Source organism: Nicotiana attenuata, chromosome 12, assembly GCF_001879085.1.
Source record: "Nicotiana attenuata strain UT chromosome 12, NIATTr2, whole genome shotgun sequence".
NCBI classification, from domain to species: Eukaryota; Viridiplantae; Streptophyta; class Magnoliopsida; order Solanales; family Solanaceae; genus Nicotiana; species Nicotiana attenuata.
In genome coordinates this window covers 52,413,705-52,429,714 of record NC_032000.1, presented here as the reverse complement: position 1 = coordinate 52,429,714, position 16,010 = coordinate 52,413,705, and the positions used below count along the sequence as shown (strand labels likewise).

Sequence of the window (16,010 nt, the reverse complement as noted above, 5' to 3'; positions counted from 1 at the left end):
TCCTCATTTCTTCATCCTCAATTTCTTCATCCTCAAAAAAAATATCATTGCCAAATTGTCTTTGTAAAGTTTCATGATCTAATTGTTCTCCGACATGAACATCATAAAATGTGGGGGTTTGAGAAAATGAAGTTTCATCAACATGAGTCATTTCATCAATATGCTTTCTAACTCTAGGGGGTTTAGGAGAAGGGTTAGGATTAGGATTACTACTACTTTCACCTTTACTACTTTTTTTAAAAATACCAAATACATTTTTAGGTGCCATAATTTAAATACGAAACTAAATTAAAAAAGCTAACACAAATATTAAACACACAAATGAAATACGAAATATAATACGTAAAGTAAACACAAAAATTAAGCACTAAAATGATACGTAAAAATTATATATTAAAATTAGGAGATGGAACGAGTGCACCGCGATTAAATATTGAAACTTGAAGAAATTGCCCGAAATATTGCTCCAAATACTTGACGAATTAATTTGAAGCTTGAAAGTTGCTCCAAAAATTTGCTCAAATACTTGAAAGTTGAAACTTGAAAGATATCACTTAATACTTGATACTTGATAGTAACAAAATTGAGAGAATAATATAGAATATAGATAGAATATTAGAATGTAAGAGATTTGAGAGAGAAGATTGATTTTTTGTAGGAAAAAATGAAGAAGAATGGGGGTATTTATAGTAGAAATAGGGCCAAAGTATAATTTAATAAACTTAGGGGTTACATTAAAAGTTTGGGGGGAGGGGGGAGGGGGTGTTTTAGGGGGTGTAGAGGCTGTTTGGACCGTTGGCAACGGCTATTTTGCCATTTAAGCCGTTGCCCAACGGATAAGTTTTTAAAAAAAAAAAAAAAAACTGGCGGGACGCGGGACGGGACGGGACGGGACGGGACGAAACGGGACGGGATAAACGGGACAAAATGGCCGTCCCGTCCCATCCCGTGTCCCGTTTAACATTGGCCCATCCCATTTAACTTGAAGCGGGACGGGACGGGACGGCCCGTCCCGTTGGACAGCCATAGTGGAAGCTTAGTACACCGGGCTGTCCTTTTTCTTTTGTGTCTTATGTTATTGTATAAAGCTTGTGACTTTTGGATTAAGTGGATTCATATAATGGATCCCAACTAGTTTAAGATTAAGGATAGTTGTTATATGTTGTTGGTTTTTTTTTTTTTAAAGCCTTTTTATTTTGTGTTGTTGTTACAAGCTAAAATTTGATTCCCAGCTGATAATTGCAAAGATTGGATTTTGTGACTTGGGATAGGAGGGCGTGGACGTCGAGGATTAGGTTAGTCGGTTGTCGAGGGTATTTTTTTTCCATACCAATATTATTAGTTTTATTCTAGTATTTTCTTATTCTTAGATTTCTATTGCTATCTGTTGTTTCTTTTGCTTAGGCTATTTTATTATCTTGTTATTGTTACTGCTTCTTTTTCCATGTCTTCTCCCCTACTGTAATTCTTTTTCCAAAACTGTTGTGATTATGTTTTTCTTGAGCCGATGGTCTATCATAAACAACTTCTCTACCTTCACAAGATAGGGATAAAGTCTGCGGTATGGGATTACACTGAGTATTTAATTATTGTTGGCAGTGTTATTTTGTGTGTTGTCCTACTGTAAGAAGTTTGCAACTTTTACTAGTTAGTATTTGCTTCCCAGTTGACAAGCTCTTTTACCGATAAATGCATATGTTTGGAATTATATATTGGTGTTGTGAGGTGTTGAAGGCTTGGCGTAATTGGTATAGTTGTTGTCATGTGACTAGCGCGAAGGTCACGGGTTCAAGCCGTGGAAACAGCTTCTTGTAGAAATGCAGGGTAAGGCTGCGTACAATAGACCCTTGTGGTCCGGCCCTTCCCCGAACCCCGTGCATAACAGGAGCTTAGTGCACCGGGCTGCCCTTTATGCCCTTTTTGTTGTGAGGTGTTGAGTATTCTCCTACTGCATATAGTTCTGTGACTTTTAAAGTACAGTACTAGTTATTAGTAGTATTTGCTTTTCAACTGATCCAATTCTTTTAATGGTAAAAAGAAATTATATTTTGGGTTTGATGTGTTTTGTCTTCTCACATTATACAACTTTTGTGACTTTTAATTTTCCAATTATTTTCAACCGTAAAATTAAGTAAAACACTAGGCTTATGCTATTTTTGTGCATCTCTTACTGCATAATGTTATTAACTGACTAAGCTTCATTCTTATATCTCCTACAATCTTTCTGTCCACTAAGGTTATCGTTATCATAAAGCGAGTGGAACACAAATGACGTTGGACGAGGAAATGAATGCTACTCATGGGGAATCCAAGCCAGAATCAGAATCAGAATCATCAGAAGGCCAAGAAGTTCCAAAATAGACTGAACCTTCAAAAAATGCCGTATACAATATGGAAGGTTTGCTTGATAAGCTAAGAGAAATCAGTTGGCCTGATGGATTCACAAGCTTGATGTCAATAGGGAGGAGCAAGAAGATGTGGATGTGAGCGATGATTTGGCCAGGGATCTCTCTTTATACATGCAAGCATTGGAGTGTGTCCGCCAAGCGTATCTAATGTTTCATTCTATGGGACATCCTTTTCTGAGGCCCTCTGATTATTTTGCAGATATGGTGAAGTCTGATGCACACATGGAGGAAATCAAAGGCGTAGTCTTGAAAGAGATGAAGAAGATTGAGGATGTTGAAGAGAGGAGGAAGGCGAGGGAGAACAAGAAATTCGCAAAAGAAGTTCAGGCACAGAAGATAAAGGAAAGGGCTAAGCAGAAAAAGGAGGAGATTGAGGTCGTTAAGAAATGGAGGAAGCAAAGGCAGCAGAGCGGGTTTGATAAAGAGAGTGTTGGCGATCTTGATTTGGCTTTTGATGGAGATCGGAAAAAAGTATTTCAAAGATCAAATAAGAAGAGGCCTAGTGTGTCTCCTGGAGATCGATCAGGAGGAAAGGCGAAAGGGCCAGACAAAAAGCGGAAGAGCAGGGAATTCAAGAACTCAAAGTTTGGCTTTGGTGGGAGGAAAGGTTTAAAGAAGCAGAACACTGCTGAAACGACCGATGATTTCATAGGATTCAACGCATCTGCCGAAAAGAAAAGGGTGAAGTAAAACAAGATAATTGAAGTTAATTCCTTCTTTGTAGACTTCTATATTGATCTGGACCTTTTCAGTCAGATTTTAGTCTTGCACTTAATTGAGACATCTCTTATTAGTATCACTTTTCTTCAAGTTAATGGCTTTTTGCCTACCTTCTATGTTCAATTTCTGCATTAGCTTGTAGTCATAGTAAATTGATCCCATAAGGTCTTTAATAGTATAAATCTTCTTCTAAGGAGAGTCTGCCAAAAGTTTCTTATTTTCAATCCACCACTGCATGGTTTGCATTTTTCTCACAGTTTCCACAAGTACTAGTCCTTTCATTTATGTTTAGAGAAATGGATAAACATATAGGACAAAGCCTGATAATGTAAATTGTCATTGTAGCAGTCAAAGAATCTAAGCTCTATTGAAATGTTCGAGTTCATACCCAGTCATGGAAATTCAAGTAATGTAGTTCAAGTTCAACATGTAATAAGGGTTCATACAAGTTTACTAGGAACTTTAGACCAATTGTTTGAGTTTGGACGAAATTGAACTACTTACAACAGCAACAACAACAACAACAGAGCTAACTATACAAGAAGATTATGAAGTAATCCATGACAGCAACGGTGCTTTCTTTGACATCCTGACAAGTTCTATTCTATCTATAAACTCTTTCTTTTTCTATACTACTACCATATCTATATTTACATTAAATCCCCTAAGCAATTTTCAGTTTCTAGCTTTCCAAATGTGGTATATTCCTGCACTCCAAAGAGCTGCTACAATCACTTTTTTGAATTGATGCCAATGTATGTTCTTGATTCTGCTTAGTGTCTGCTGCACATCACCTTCCGGAATCTGAACTCCTGTCCAATGTAGTATTTCTGCTCTGAGTTTCCTTCCCCAACTGCATCAGCAAATAGGATATTACTTCCTTGTTGATACCTGTTTTGCATTAACTCTTTTAACGAGTTAATCTTCTTCCAATACCAACTGCAGCCAGTGGAAGTTGGTGACTCCATATATCATTATTATTCCTCATATAAATCTCATGCACCCTTTTCACTCCTAGTGAATCCTCTTTGTTATTACTTCCCAACATATGTAACATTCCACAATCTGCTCCCTTTGATGTTTAAACCACCAAACTTTGGACAACAAACTTTTTTCCAGGATATAGGAGATATTTTCCTCTTGCCTTCAGTCCTTCCCCATAAGTACTCTCTACATTTTTTGTCTACCTCCTTGAACACACTTTGAACAAGTATGAACGTTGATCCCCAAAAGCTGTGTAATAAGAACAGGACTGTAGTAACTACTTGTGATCAAGACAAGACAATTGTTTGGAGTAGACAGTGTTGATTCTAATAGTGATCTTATTAATTAATTGGTGACGCTCCATCGCATTCCATTTCTTAGATGATAGGAGCAATCCCAGGAATCTTATACGAAATGTTCCTAGCATGAAAGCAGTCTATTGCACCAATGTTTCCTTCATTTGATCATCCACTCCAACTAAAAATATACTTGACTTATCCATGTTGGCCACCAGCTCTATTACTTTGCTAAAATGTGATAAGGCCTCCATTACTCTAGCTATTGGGGTAGGTACTCCTTTACACAATATCATCATAAAATTTTCCTTTTAGATAGAAAATGATGGATGCTAAATAACTAAGGCTCAAAGCAATTGGCTGAAACGTGACGAGAAACATAATGTGCCTGAATTTTCCTCCTAAGTTTAAAATCTTTCACACATATGACAGCTTGAAATATTTCATTGAATTGAATGCTAGAAATACAATTTCTAACAAATAGATAGAACAAGATACCAATGCTTGCATATAGTTGTTACATAAACTCAATGCCTTCACCAACTTCAACATTGGCAAGCATTGGCTTTTTGAAACAATGTCTGAATGCAAATAAATAAATGATAACTAACACCCTATAATTAATCAGCCCCCATAATCTACCTAAAGGGGGAAACACCATTTGGTAGTTGCAGGTAATTTCACTTCTTTCATTGAGAAACTTCAATCTGTTCCGCATGAGAAGGAAAGTTTTCTGGCAATGACATTAATGGTTTTCCATCAGAAGATCCCTTCATCGCCATGGCCAAAGAATAGCCTAGAGCTCGGGCTACTGGGACAGCAACTGCATTACCTACTTGGATGTACCTAAGTAATATAAAACAGCCGAAAGCATGTCACAACAAGCTAGGAAAATGATGTTTCAAGTACAAATGAACTAGTTTACTATCTCCATTCATAAGCAGCTTCTTTTGGACAATAATTTGTAGATTCCAAAGTAAAGGCTGGTATAACCAAAGAGGAAGCACCATAGCCAGCAGCTCATTAATACTGTCAGGAAACCTATGGCTCTGGCATGTTTCCGTATTCGTGTGTTGATTTAAGCTCAAGCCAGATAGTATTCCAAGTGAGCATATAAACATGTTAGAGTTATAGGTGATATGGAGCATAGGATGGGATTACTGAAAGAACTATTAAAAAGAACTCAGATCTTTAACCATCCATTACATCAGGGTTAAAGTGATACCTTTCTTTGATTGGCCCTGTCAATTTATAGTAGTCAGGGAAACCATGGAGCCTTGCATGTTCACGAATTGTAAGCACTCTATTCTGTTGTGGATGTATTATGGTCTGGAAGGAATAACAATGGCATCAGGATGAAACAAAACGCAAAATTCTATGGTTTGAGTCTTTGAGATAAGATGGGAAAGTTAAAAAGCTACCTGATTATGGGGTTCGGCTCGCGTCACTACTGTTGGGACAGTTTCATCCCACCACAGACGACCAAATGGCCTGCATGATTTCACACGATGAAAATCAGTACAAATATTATGGAAAAGCAGATACAAATGCAAAGAAAATACCAAATAAGAAAGAAGGAAAAAAGGTGTATCCTTACTTTGTGGAACTACCACCAACAAAGCTCATAGCATAGTCAGGAACCTGTTGATGTTAAGCATCATAAGATCCAGAAAACAAACAACAAATAACTGTATCACTCGAATCAAATCATACCAAAGGCTTCCCTGAAGGAAGTTTTACTCTCTCCACATCTGGATCCCATTCAACTTTATTATCAGAACGAACACGAACTCCAGGCAAGTCTCTGAAGTTTGCACCCTACAACCACAGGTCAATAATTCAGCACTACGAGGAGCTCATCACATAAGTACCACAAATGGCCAGACAGAAACAATTTGTATACCTTCCGCTTGGGAATTTGACAAACACGCTGATAATCATCATCATTCAACTGCAGAGGACGATGATCATATAGAACACTTCCCAGCGCCCCTAAGATATAGCAGAATCAAAATTTGAAAGCAGTTAAACCACTGTTTGATGTAATTGAATGACTGAACTGCATTAGCAAAACATTCATTAATGCAGAACCCACTTTCAGCCCAACCTTAATTAGTACATGAAACCTCTCAAATGGAATTGGTCTTTTAACTGACACCCCTCAGGGGACCAAGCAGTTAAACTATGAGGTGTAACACATGCAAAAAAAATGGAACGAACAGATTTACATTAAGCTACAAGCAAAATATGTGGACTCACCATCCCTCCCCAATCTTATAAAATGCTGGAAATCAGACGTGGGCTCATTAGTGTAAGCCATTTCATCTCTTTGCTCATTATTCTCCACCTGAAAAGAAAAGCTTGCACATAAAATAGAGGGAAAATGATGCTACAGTTGTTTAAAATGATCCTACCATAATTTATGGTTCAGTAATCAGAAGTGGCTTTTAAAAAAAAAAAGCTTAATATCTCTTACGTACCGAAGGAAGATCAGAAAGTGCATCACCAAGAAAAAGTTCTTTCTTTAACTCTAATTCCCGGCCTTCATCAAACGCAACTGTGTTTGACTGCATTTGCACATGGATGCACATTTAGTAAAATAGCAAATGCTACAACATTCATGGGATTATAACAAATTCAAAAACCTACCTCAAACTCTGTGGGAATAACACCCCTCACAATAACTTTATGTGTGGGCAAAGGGTATTGTGGCAATTTCTGCACAATGCGACAAGATTTAAGTAAAGTGAGGTTGGTAGATTGATGCACCGCACTTCATATGGATAAAACTAATAAATAACTTAACATCAAAATCAGTAATACCTCTGATGAAAGTGCACCCCACATAAAGACACGCATGCGAAACTGTGGAAGTCCGTAAGCACCAGCTGCCATCATACCCATGCGTGCTTGGTAGTTCATCCCTACCAATCTGCCCAATGCATATCGCCCTAGGAAACCGTTGGAGAATTTGATAAGGTCTACCACGTTTTCCATTAGTACAAACCTAGGTTTCAAGAAATCCACGATGTCCATGAAGACATCAAGCTGTTGATTTTTTGGATCCCCCAGTGGATTTTCTTTATTCCTAAAACGGTTGAACCCACTGATGCCTTGGCATGGTGGTCCACCGCATATAACATCCACATCCCCCTACGAAAAGATCAACAGAAAAATGCAATCAATACGAGTCAGAATCACAAATCATTAACAAGTTGACAACCTAGAAGTGGTCTAGATTTTGGAATCCAAAACTAGTTAGAAAGAGAGTGATGAAGCTTACAGGCAACGGCAGAAGATTTGCTTTGAAGCCTTTGGTCACAAACTCTCTTATTTTCTTCGGGCATTCACTATAACAATATGTCAACTAGTTGGAAAGAATTTAAGAAAAACATATGTTATTTTCAGAATAGACTGCTTCAAGAGTGTACTATGTACCTTAAGCCATCTATTGGCTCCCAGGTGTCTTCCTCTGGGCCATAACCTTGCCAGCGAACCTAGATACAAGGTAATTAAAGTAACTTGAGAACAATGACAAGGGTCAGAAACGCAGAACAAAACAAAGTTGACAACAGAAGACTTCGGCTTTTCCACAAAATAATTCTGTAAATATTCTACCAAAGAAACTATGGTTGACAATGTGACCTACTAAAAATAAGATTCCAAGCTCAATGGTTAAGTACCTTGAAGTAAAGTCCGGGTTTCTTAATTGCATTTGGATCCCCATAACAAACTTCTAAAATTTCTTCAACCTCAAAAATTTCACCTTCTTCATTATCTCCAGAATCTTCACTTTCATCATCATTTTCATCTTCCTCAACTTCATCTGTTACTTTTAAATGAGGGTGTGGGGGAACATTGCTTTTTACCAAGGAACAAGAGCTACAAAGCTGCACCCACTCCTTCAGAAGTGATAAGAAGTCACTGGCATACTCATTCCTCACCTGAATAGTGCATTCATTTTCTTCATTGACAGGCCAACAAGAAAATAGAGGCATATTTATATACCAACGAAAAATCTCTACCTGAGTCCCTGGGTGGTTCAATCTCAAACTGTCACAGGCAAAGCGGTTGAGGTCAACAGCCCATTTCTGCATCCAAGAACTTATTTTAACAAAACAGACAACAGGACAAATGGTCTTATAAAGAAACAAGAATTCAATCCATGTGCTGGAACAAAACAAACAAGCTGAAGGAAAGAACATACAGTAACAAGTTTAACGCCGTTGCTATTAGCACCAAGGCATAGCCCAGTGGACATTGCTCCACATCCTGAATACAGATCCAAGAGCTTTTTTTCCAGATTGTGCTCTTTGACCTCACCAGCATCAGTGTCGCTTGATATAGTCGAAGATGAACTAACTGGACTTGTAGAATCTACAAAGAATTGCCCTCTCCGTTATGCAAGTTTACACTCGAATATTAATGTGAAAGGAACTGAGCTGTATTCAGCTATGTAAAAGAGCAAAAAAAGAAATACCAGGTGGCAAGCTCAAGAAAGATGAGTAGGGCAGCAGGTACATCATGTCATAGTAGAAATCACAATTTGATTTAGCATTTTCCTTGAACTGTAAAGTTGCCTGCAGGAACATTCAGCATTCTTTAGTTCAACCACTCAATGCCAAGACAAAGTATCCACCAATAAGGTAACACAGACATACATTTGAAGGCACAGGAACAATCTTGAGTTTAATCACAAGGCAATCGATTGGGTTATCATCCTTGATTTCAGAAAGGAATACACGCTTCTTGTCAATGAACTGATCATGGCTTTTAATAACCTAACAGGAAAAATGATGTCAGACCATATAGCATTACAAAGAGGGCAAGGAAACCTTTCATATGATAGAGTTGGCATTTCTTACAGTATCCTTAGCTCTGTAAAACCATTGTGCTGTAAAATACTGCATGCCATCAACTGCTTCAAAGAATTCTACAATCTTACAAATGTAATCCTCCTCACCATCAGCAGCCTAGTCACAGGAGAAATATTGATAATAAGTCAATACATGATTGTATGGCCATATGTATCATAATAAACTAAAACTAGCAATCAACCGGGCTAAAAACAAAGCAGTAATCCCATAATTTCACTGTTTAAACAAGCAGGTTCCACGGAGAAATTGAGAGGTCAAATGCAACACAGACAAACAGCGCCAAGTATAGACCTAAGCATTCTTTCTTTTCTGCTTTCTTTTCTTTCTTTTTTTTTAATAAGTAATCTAAACAATCTTTTTTTAACTTTCAAGTACTAATACTATTTTAATTCTTCCAATTATGTGAATGTAAATCATCTCGTTAAGATTCTTACAATCAGTCACATGATTATTTATAGCTTATTTAAGATTACAATTTTCGAAAAAATTTTAAATTTTGTGTCAGTCAAACACAACCGAATATATTGGGAAAGGAGCACCTGCCACTAGCTAAGTAAAAGCGTATCTTGTTTTATCTTTTCAGAAAATAGTTTAGGCATAATTCAATTGTCCGATGAAAACTATTTCAACCTCCAAATAAAAAAAAATTGATAGATAGGCTATAGAATTTATCAGATGTATCGAAGTAACACAATCAGCACAAATGTGCAGATGTAAATTAAAGATAGTATTAACACAGTTAATTATTTTTTTAACCACACCAACAAAGCTAATCTATACCTTTATATCATTATCCCCTAACATATAAATTTTTCTACTCTTTAAATCTTTTGATTCGGCATAAATGTATACCAAATTGCTTTGTCTTGATGCCTCTGAGAAAACTACCTCACTTTCATACATTTCAACTATCATTAAAGTATATCTTGTGCGAACCTATATACTACATCCATTCCAATTTATGTGAATCTGTTTGACTAGGCAGAGAGTTTAAGAAAAAATGAAGACTTTTGGAATTTTTGGTCCTAAACAACTCAAAAAGTGGCTCAGAGTATTTGTGTGGTTATAAAAACTTCTCGTTAAGGGTAGAATTGTAAGTTTAAGCTAAATTATTTCCAAATTTAGAAAGGTTTATTCTTTTTGGAACCAATCAAAAAGAAAATAGGTTCACATAAACTGGAACAGGGGAGTACTAAATTCCACTCAGACCTAGGACAAAAGCTTTTAAAAAAAAAAAACAGAAGAAAAAAAGGTATAGTTATAACTTTAGAACTACTAGAAATGAAAATAGAAAAAGTGTAATCAAAAGAACAGGCTCGATAGATCAAGTAACCAAGGTCTAGGAATTCGTGTAAGAGCACATATCTCATGGGGTATGTCAAGTTCTTTTCTACTAATATTTATTGTTGAAACCATAATTGAGTAAACAAATAAGTATGTTCTCTTAGCAATTTTAGATTTAAAATAAGTGATCACACTGTTCAACGTGATATTAAAGCATACAAGAGTTGGAAGTTCAAGTCCCACAATAAGTCATTATAAAAAAATCATAAAATTACCTCAAATTAAGTGTGTACATGAGAAGACATGTTGATAATATGAGTACATAAAATGTGAAATTACTCAAAAAGTTTAAGCTTTCAAATAAATAGTCACAAAATTCAATAGGGCTCCACAAAAAATACACATTCTTATCAAACCCTTTCGAAACAGGTAAAACAACACAACGAAGGATTCACATAAACATAGACCAAGGTTACTTTTCAATACAATATTTTACCTTCACATGTGCATCATCCTCAAGATAATAAATCTGACCATCAACTGACGCTTGAGTAAAATGGCACTTAGCTTGAAGTTGCTGGTCATCATCTTGACTGTAACATGAAAGTAACAATATCACATACACCGATCAAAATAAACAAAATTATTATGAGCCAAAAACAATATTGTCATGGACAGTTGTGCAAAACTTACCCATTTAAGCTCTTAGTACCATTTGCTGTCCCCTTATTCTGTTTTCAAAACAACCAAAAAACAGTTAAGCATGTAAAAATAAAACAAACACTAACATTTTTGGAGCTACACTCTTTGTTTCATTTTATATATCTTTATCTTTTAATTTATTTCAAAAGAATGGCACTTTTTATATTTAAAATCGATCAAACTTTTCATTTTACTTTTAGTGAATGCTCGCATACTATAGGCATGTCACAACAAGTTTAGAACCACAAGTTCCATGAATACCTTTGGTAAGGGCCAAAAGTATTTCTCTCATACACTGAACCCAATCAAACAACAGTGTGAGTATTTCAACAGTATTAAATCGACTTTACATATACTGTTTCTGGTTTGAGATATAAAGCGTACACATTCTATCTACTTATTCAACTAAATGGTAAATAAGTAGTAACAAAAGAGAGATATCTATAAGCACGAATATCAAATATACGGGACTGAGAAAATTGAAGAAAATTTACAATAAAGGGAAATATCAATTATTTAGTGTGGCTTCTTCAAGATTACACTCATTGGCAAGGAAAAGTATACCTTAGCTTTGATGATAACAAGAAAACGCCCGCTAAACGAGGTGAGGTGCTCAATGTGTTTTGAGCATCAATTCATGGCTTGGGCGCGCTTTAAGAGTGCCTTGGATAACATTGATACTAACATCTTACCAAATAAAAAACCACTATATTTGGAAAGAATTTAACTTTATACTTGTTATTTTATCCATTTTATCTCTTGATGAAAAGCTTTTACAGGTAATGTTAGCATTTAAGCTTTTAAGACCATTAAGTTCAAGTATCTTTTTTTTTCTTAAACTATTAGCATGTTTGGCCAAGCTTCTAAATTAAGCTTATTTTGAGAAGTGTTTTTATCAAAAGTACTTATTAAAAAAAATACTTTTCGTGAGAAACAATTTGTGGTTGGCTAATTAATTTGAAAAACACTTTTGAAATGTAATTAGTGTTTGGACATGCTTTAGAAAATTGCTTCTATAAAGTGTATTTTTATCAAAAGTACTTCTAAGAAAATTACTTTAAGGGAGAAGCTACTTTTTTTCTCATCCCAAAAACTAAGTTTGTTTCTACTCAAAAGCACCTTTTTCTTTTCAAAAGATTGACCAAACAACTCAATTTTTTGGCCCCAAAAACACTTTTGGCCCAACAAAAAACTTGACCAAAATAACTACATATGACAAGTCAAACTATGTAACATAAATTGAAACGAATAAAATAATAATAATAATAATAATAACAACAATAATAATAGATAAAGGACCAAAATATAAGATGATACATATGTATTTATATTAATTTGGACAAGAAATAAACAAGATGATTATATTTCTTCAGAAACTTCAAAGGTGTCATCCAAATACAAGCATTTTGAAATACCAGAACTCCAATCAACTTTAAGAACCACAATTTCATATGTACGATACAAAACTACTAGAACATACATACTCTATCTATTTTAATTTATGTGACACTTTTAGTTTTTCGAGATTCGAACTTTGTATGCTTTGACCATCATTTAAAAATGAATTTTTCATCATATTAGGTGAAAAGAATTGCAACTTATAATGCTTTTTAAATAGTTTTAGAATAACTAAATTTTAGCTATAAAATATTTAGATAATGTTATCTAATTTAGCTTTAAAATTATCAAATTGACTCTTCCTGTGATAAGGATAACATAAATTGAAATAGATGGAGGAAATCTTATGCTACAGAGCCCAAATAAGCAAGAGCAAGCCCTGCAAGAAAGAGCTCCTGTTAACTTGAAGGAATTCAGGTTTTCAAAAAACTACAGAAAATTCAAGCAAGTGCATCAATAGCTTAGCTTTTTCCATTATCCTTTTGTCTATTTGAGCATCTAAAAAGTATCCTTGGCGACAAACAAGTTAACATAACACGCAACCCTCTGAATTCAAAGATATTCAACAGTTTAGCAGCTAAAAGAATATATTTCAAAGTAAAAACAGATTAAAAACTTTTTTTAAAAAACGTTTCTTACATAGCGATGAGGCCACCTTTGACGAGCTTCTGCATCTGGAACAGATTCACCGGAAAGTACACACTCTTCATCCTTTACTTTCTCACCTCTCTTCGGCTTCCTTTTCGAAGGCGAAACCGCTAAGCTCTTCTTCAAAGTCCCGTGCTCCGTCTCATCCACCTCTTCCACAAAATCACTCTCCACTGCACAATCCTCCACCTCTGGGTCTGGATCTGGCTCAGCCTTTTCAGCTACAAAAGGACCTGAATTTTCAACAGCTCGTCTCTTCGATTGAGAATCTACTGCTTCTTTTTCAGTTGTCCGTCTCGTAGATTTCTTCTTTGATGACAAAACAGGTTCCGACTCTTCAAAATCACTATCAGCTGGTGGAGCTACTACTGGATCTGGCTTTGTTGCGAGTCTCTTCGATTTCCTGCTCGCCGATGAAGATTCCGGCTTTGACGCCGGAGAAGTAGCTTTACGTTTGCTCGGCATAAGTAAATAAAAGGATATTTGAAGAAAAGCAGTAGGTTAGGTCACAGCGGCGGCGCTGTGGGTACAGTGGCGGAGAGTGGAGAGAGTGAGGAAGGACAGAGAGTTGATTTTGGCTTTTAAGCTTTTTTTGGGACTGGGGGTAAATTTTGAAAAGTAGTGGGAAGAGGGAAAATGGCGGGACTGGCGGAATTATTGGGCATTTTCGAAAGTGAATTTGAAATATGGCCTGAGTTCCGAATTGAAAGTTGGAGATAAAAAATTGGAATTTTTACATTCCTATGCCACGTAGGAAACCTTATTACCCTCAATGTTTAAGGTTTGATTTAATTACACTTATAGCCCGTTTGGCCAAGCTGCAAAAATCAGCTTATTTCGAGAAGTGTTTTTTTTCAAAAGTGTTTTCCTCAAAAGTACTTTTGGTGAGAAGCAGTTTGTGTTTGGCTAATTAGTTTGAAAAGCACTTCTGAGCAGCAATTAGTGTTTGGCCAAGCTTTAAAAAACTGCTTCTAAGTGTATTTTTCTCAAAAGTGCTTCTCAAAAAAGTGCTTTTTGAGAGAAGCTACTTTTTTCTGCTTCTCCAAAATTGCTTCTCCTTCTCCTCAAAAGCACTTTTTTTCCTTCCAAAAGCTTGGCCAAACACCTGAATTTTTGGCCAAAAGTGCTTTTGGCCAAAAAAAAGTACTTTTGGCCACAAAAAAAAGCACTTTTAGCCAAAAAGAAGTTTGGCCAAACAGGCTATTAGTATACCAAATTACCAATACCATACTTAATTAAGGGTCTAATTAATAGGCAGTTTTTACTCCTTAATTAAAGTTATCCATATATCATTAATTAAATGTATCCATATATCTTTACTCCTTTCTCTCCTTTCTCCCTCTTCTCTCCAGATTCTCTCTAGATATATCGATTACTTCCTCTTTTTGACATTGGACCTTGTGTTTACAATGGGAAAATGAGCAAACAGTTCTGCGTATTCATCGGAACTAAATGTCAAGCGAGTGAAAGAGAAGTTCGGAAACATCGATTACTTCCGAAACCATGCCAGAGGCTCCTTCTGCCTTGTCAGATTATGGTAGTTTTGATGAAAACAACAAAAAGCTTTTTCAATTCTTTGAAAACATTACTACTAATGCAGATGAAGTTCAAAAAAAGGTTCTAAATGAGATACTTTCTCGTAATGCTGGAGTTGAGTATTTGCAAAGGCATGGCCTAAATGGTAAAACTGACTATGAGACCTTCAAAAAAATCATGCCTGTTGTTACATATGAGGATCTCAAGCCTATATTGGTCGTATTGCTGATGGTAAGGACATATTGCAGAAATTGTAGATAAATTGTAGACTGTTTTTTTCATAAGATTTTGTAGAAGTTTTAATCGTTTTGGATTTGTGAAAACAGAAAACAATGCATCTACAATCAGAATACAAATAATCTACAATTTATCTACAAAATATCTACAAACTGGATACATTGAATTTTAATATCCCAATTCCCATTTCAATTGTAGATAATTTGTAGATATAATAAAATTTTTGTAGTCATCCATTTTAGGATGTCAGACATTTTGAAATCAACAATTTCTAATCATAGATTGTAGTTTATTTTGACGTATAAATGTAGTAACTTTGTAGATAATTTTGAAAATAACATTGCTTTATTCTTTCATTAAACTGCTTTGTAGTTTCATTGTAGGCAAATGTAGTAATTTTGTAGGTAATACCGTAAAACCATAATTCTATGCAATTTCGAACTATACAAACCTGCACTTGTGTTATCGTTGGTGATTGCCAATTCCATATTGAACTCTCGTACACTTATACATAACAGATATGAACCTAAGTTTTTATTCTCCTTTTTGGTCTCCATATACACACGAACCCCCATATCATTCTAAATTTTTTCGTTTTTTTTTTGGATTTCTAGATTGAGAGAAAAAAAAAAGATGAAGAATAGATATATGATCGCCAATTTGATTTCTGAAAACGACGAAGAATAGAATATAACAATTTTGAGTTGTTGAATCTCGAAGATTTGAATTCTACAATTTGAATTCAGTTTGTTGAAGTTGTTCGTAGTTTGTTGAAGACAAGAATTTGTTTAAAATTGAAGATGAGCGATTTTCGTGATACAATATGACCTTATTCACGCCAAATCTGTTCAGAATATTCTGCTCCTAAAATTTAGCTCGCAAAAATAGGAAGATACAACTACTATTAATTAGCTCTTAAT

The 16,010-nt window shown here is 35.5% G+C and overlaps 1 protein-coding gene and 1 pseudogene across 1 annotated transcript; one reads left to right on the top strand and one right to left on the bottom strand.

Moving 5' to 3' along the window:
* On the top strand, positions 2,269–3,217 carry LOC109236278 (annotated as a pseudogene).
* LOC109235780 (DNA (cytosine-5)-methyltransferase CMT3-like) lies at positions 4,833–13,906 on the bottom strand. The gene is made up of 21 exons (XM_019402030.1): positions 13,309–13,906; positions 11,263–11,300; positions 11,066–11,162; positions 9,274–9,381; positions 9,070–9,189; positions 8,889–8,988; positions 8,616–8,785; positions 8,434–8,499; positions 8,092–8,352; positions 7,847–7,905; positions 7,692–7,758; positions 7,232–7,561; positions 7,058–7,126; positions 6,889–6,975; positions 6,668–6,755; positions 6,312–6,400; positions 6,122–6,226; positions 6,006–6,049; positions 5,830–5,899; positions 5,634–5,737; positions 4,833–5,254 (listed from the first exon to the last, which is right to left on the bottom strand). The coding sequence occupies exons 1-21, from the start codon at positions 13,780–13,782 to the stop codon at positions 5,098–5,100; spliced, it is 2,703 nt and encodes a 900-aa protein (XP_019257575.1). The 5' UTR covers positions 13,783–13,906; the 3' UTR covers positions 4,833–5,097.

What these genes read in the sequence shown, in the direction of transcription:
- LOC109235780 (XM_019402030.1), bottom strand. Translation starts at nt 13,782, where the DNA reads ATGCCGAGCAAACGTAAAGCTACTTCTCCGGCGTCAAAGCCGGAATCT. An exon ending in CACTTTCTGATCTTCCTTCG is followed by an intron (nt 6,756 to 6,888) that starts GTACGTAAGAGA and finishes TTTTCTTTTCAG; the next exon opens with GTGGAGAATAATGAGCAAAG. An exon ending in GTCAAATTCCCAAGCGGAAG is followed by an intron (nt 6,227 to 6,311) that starts GTATACAAATTG and finishes CTGTGGTTGTAG; the next exon opens with GGTGCAAACTTCAGAGACTT.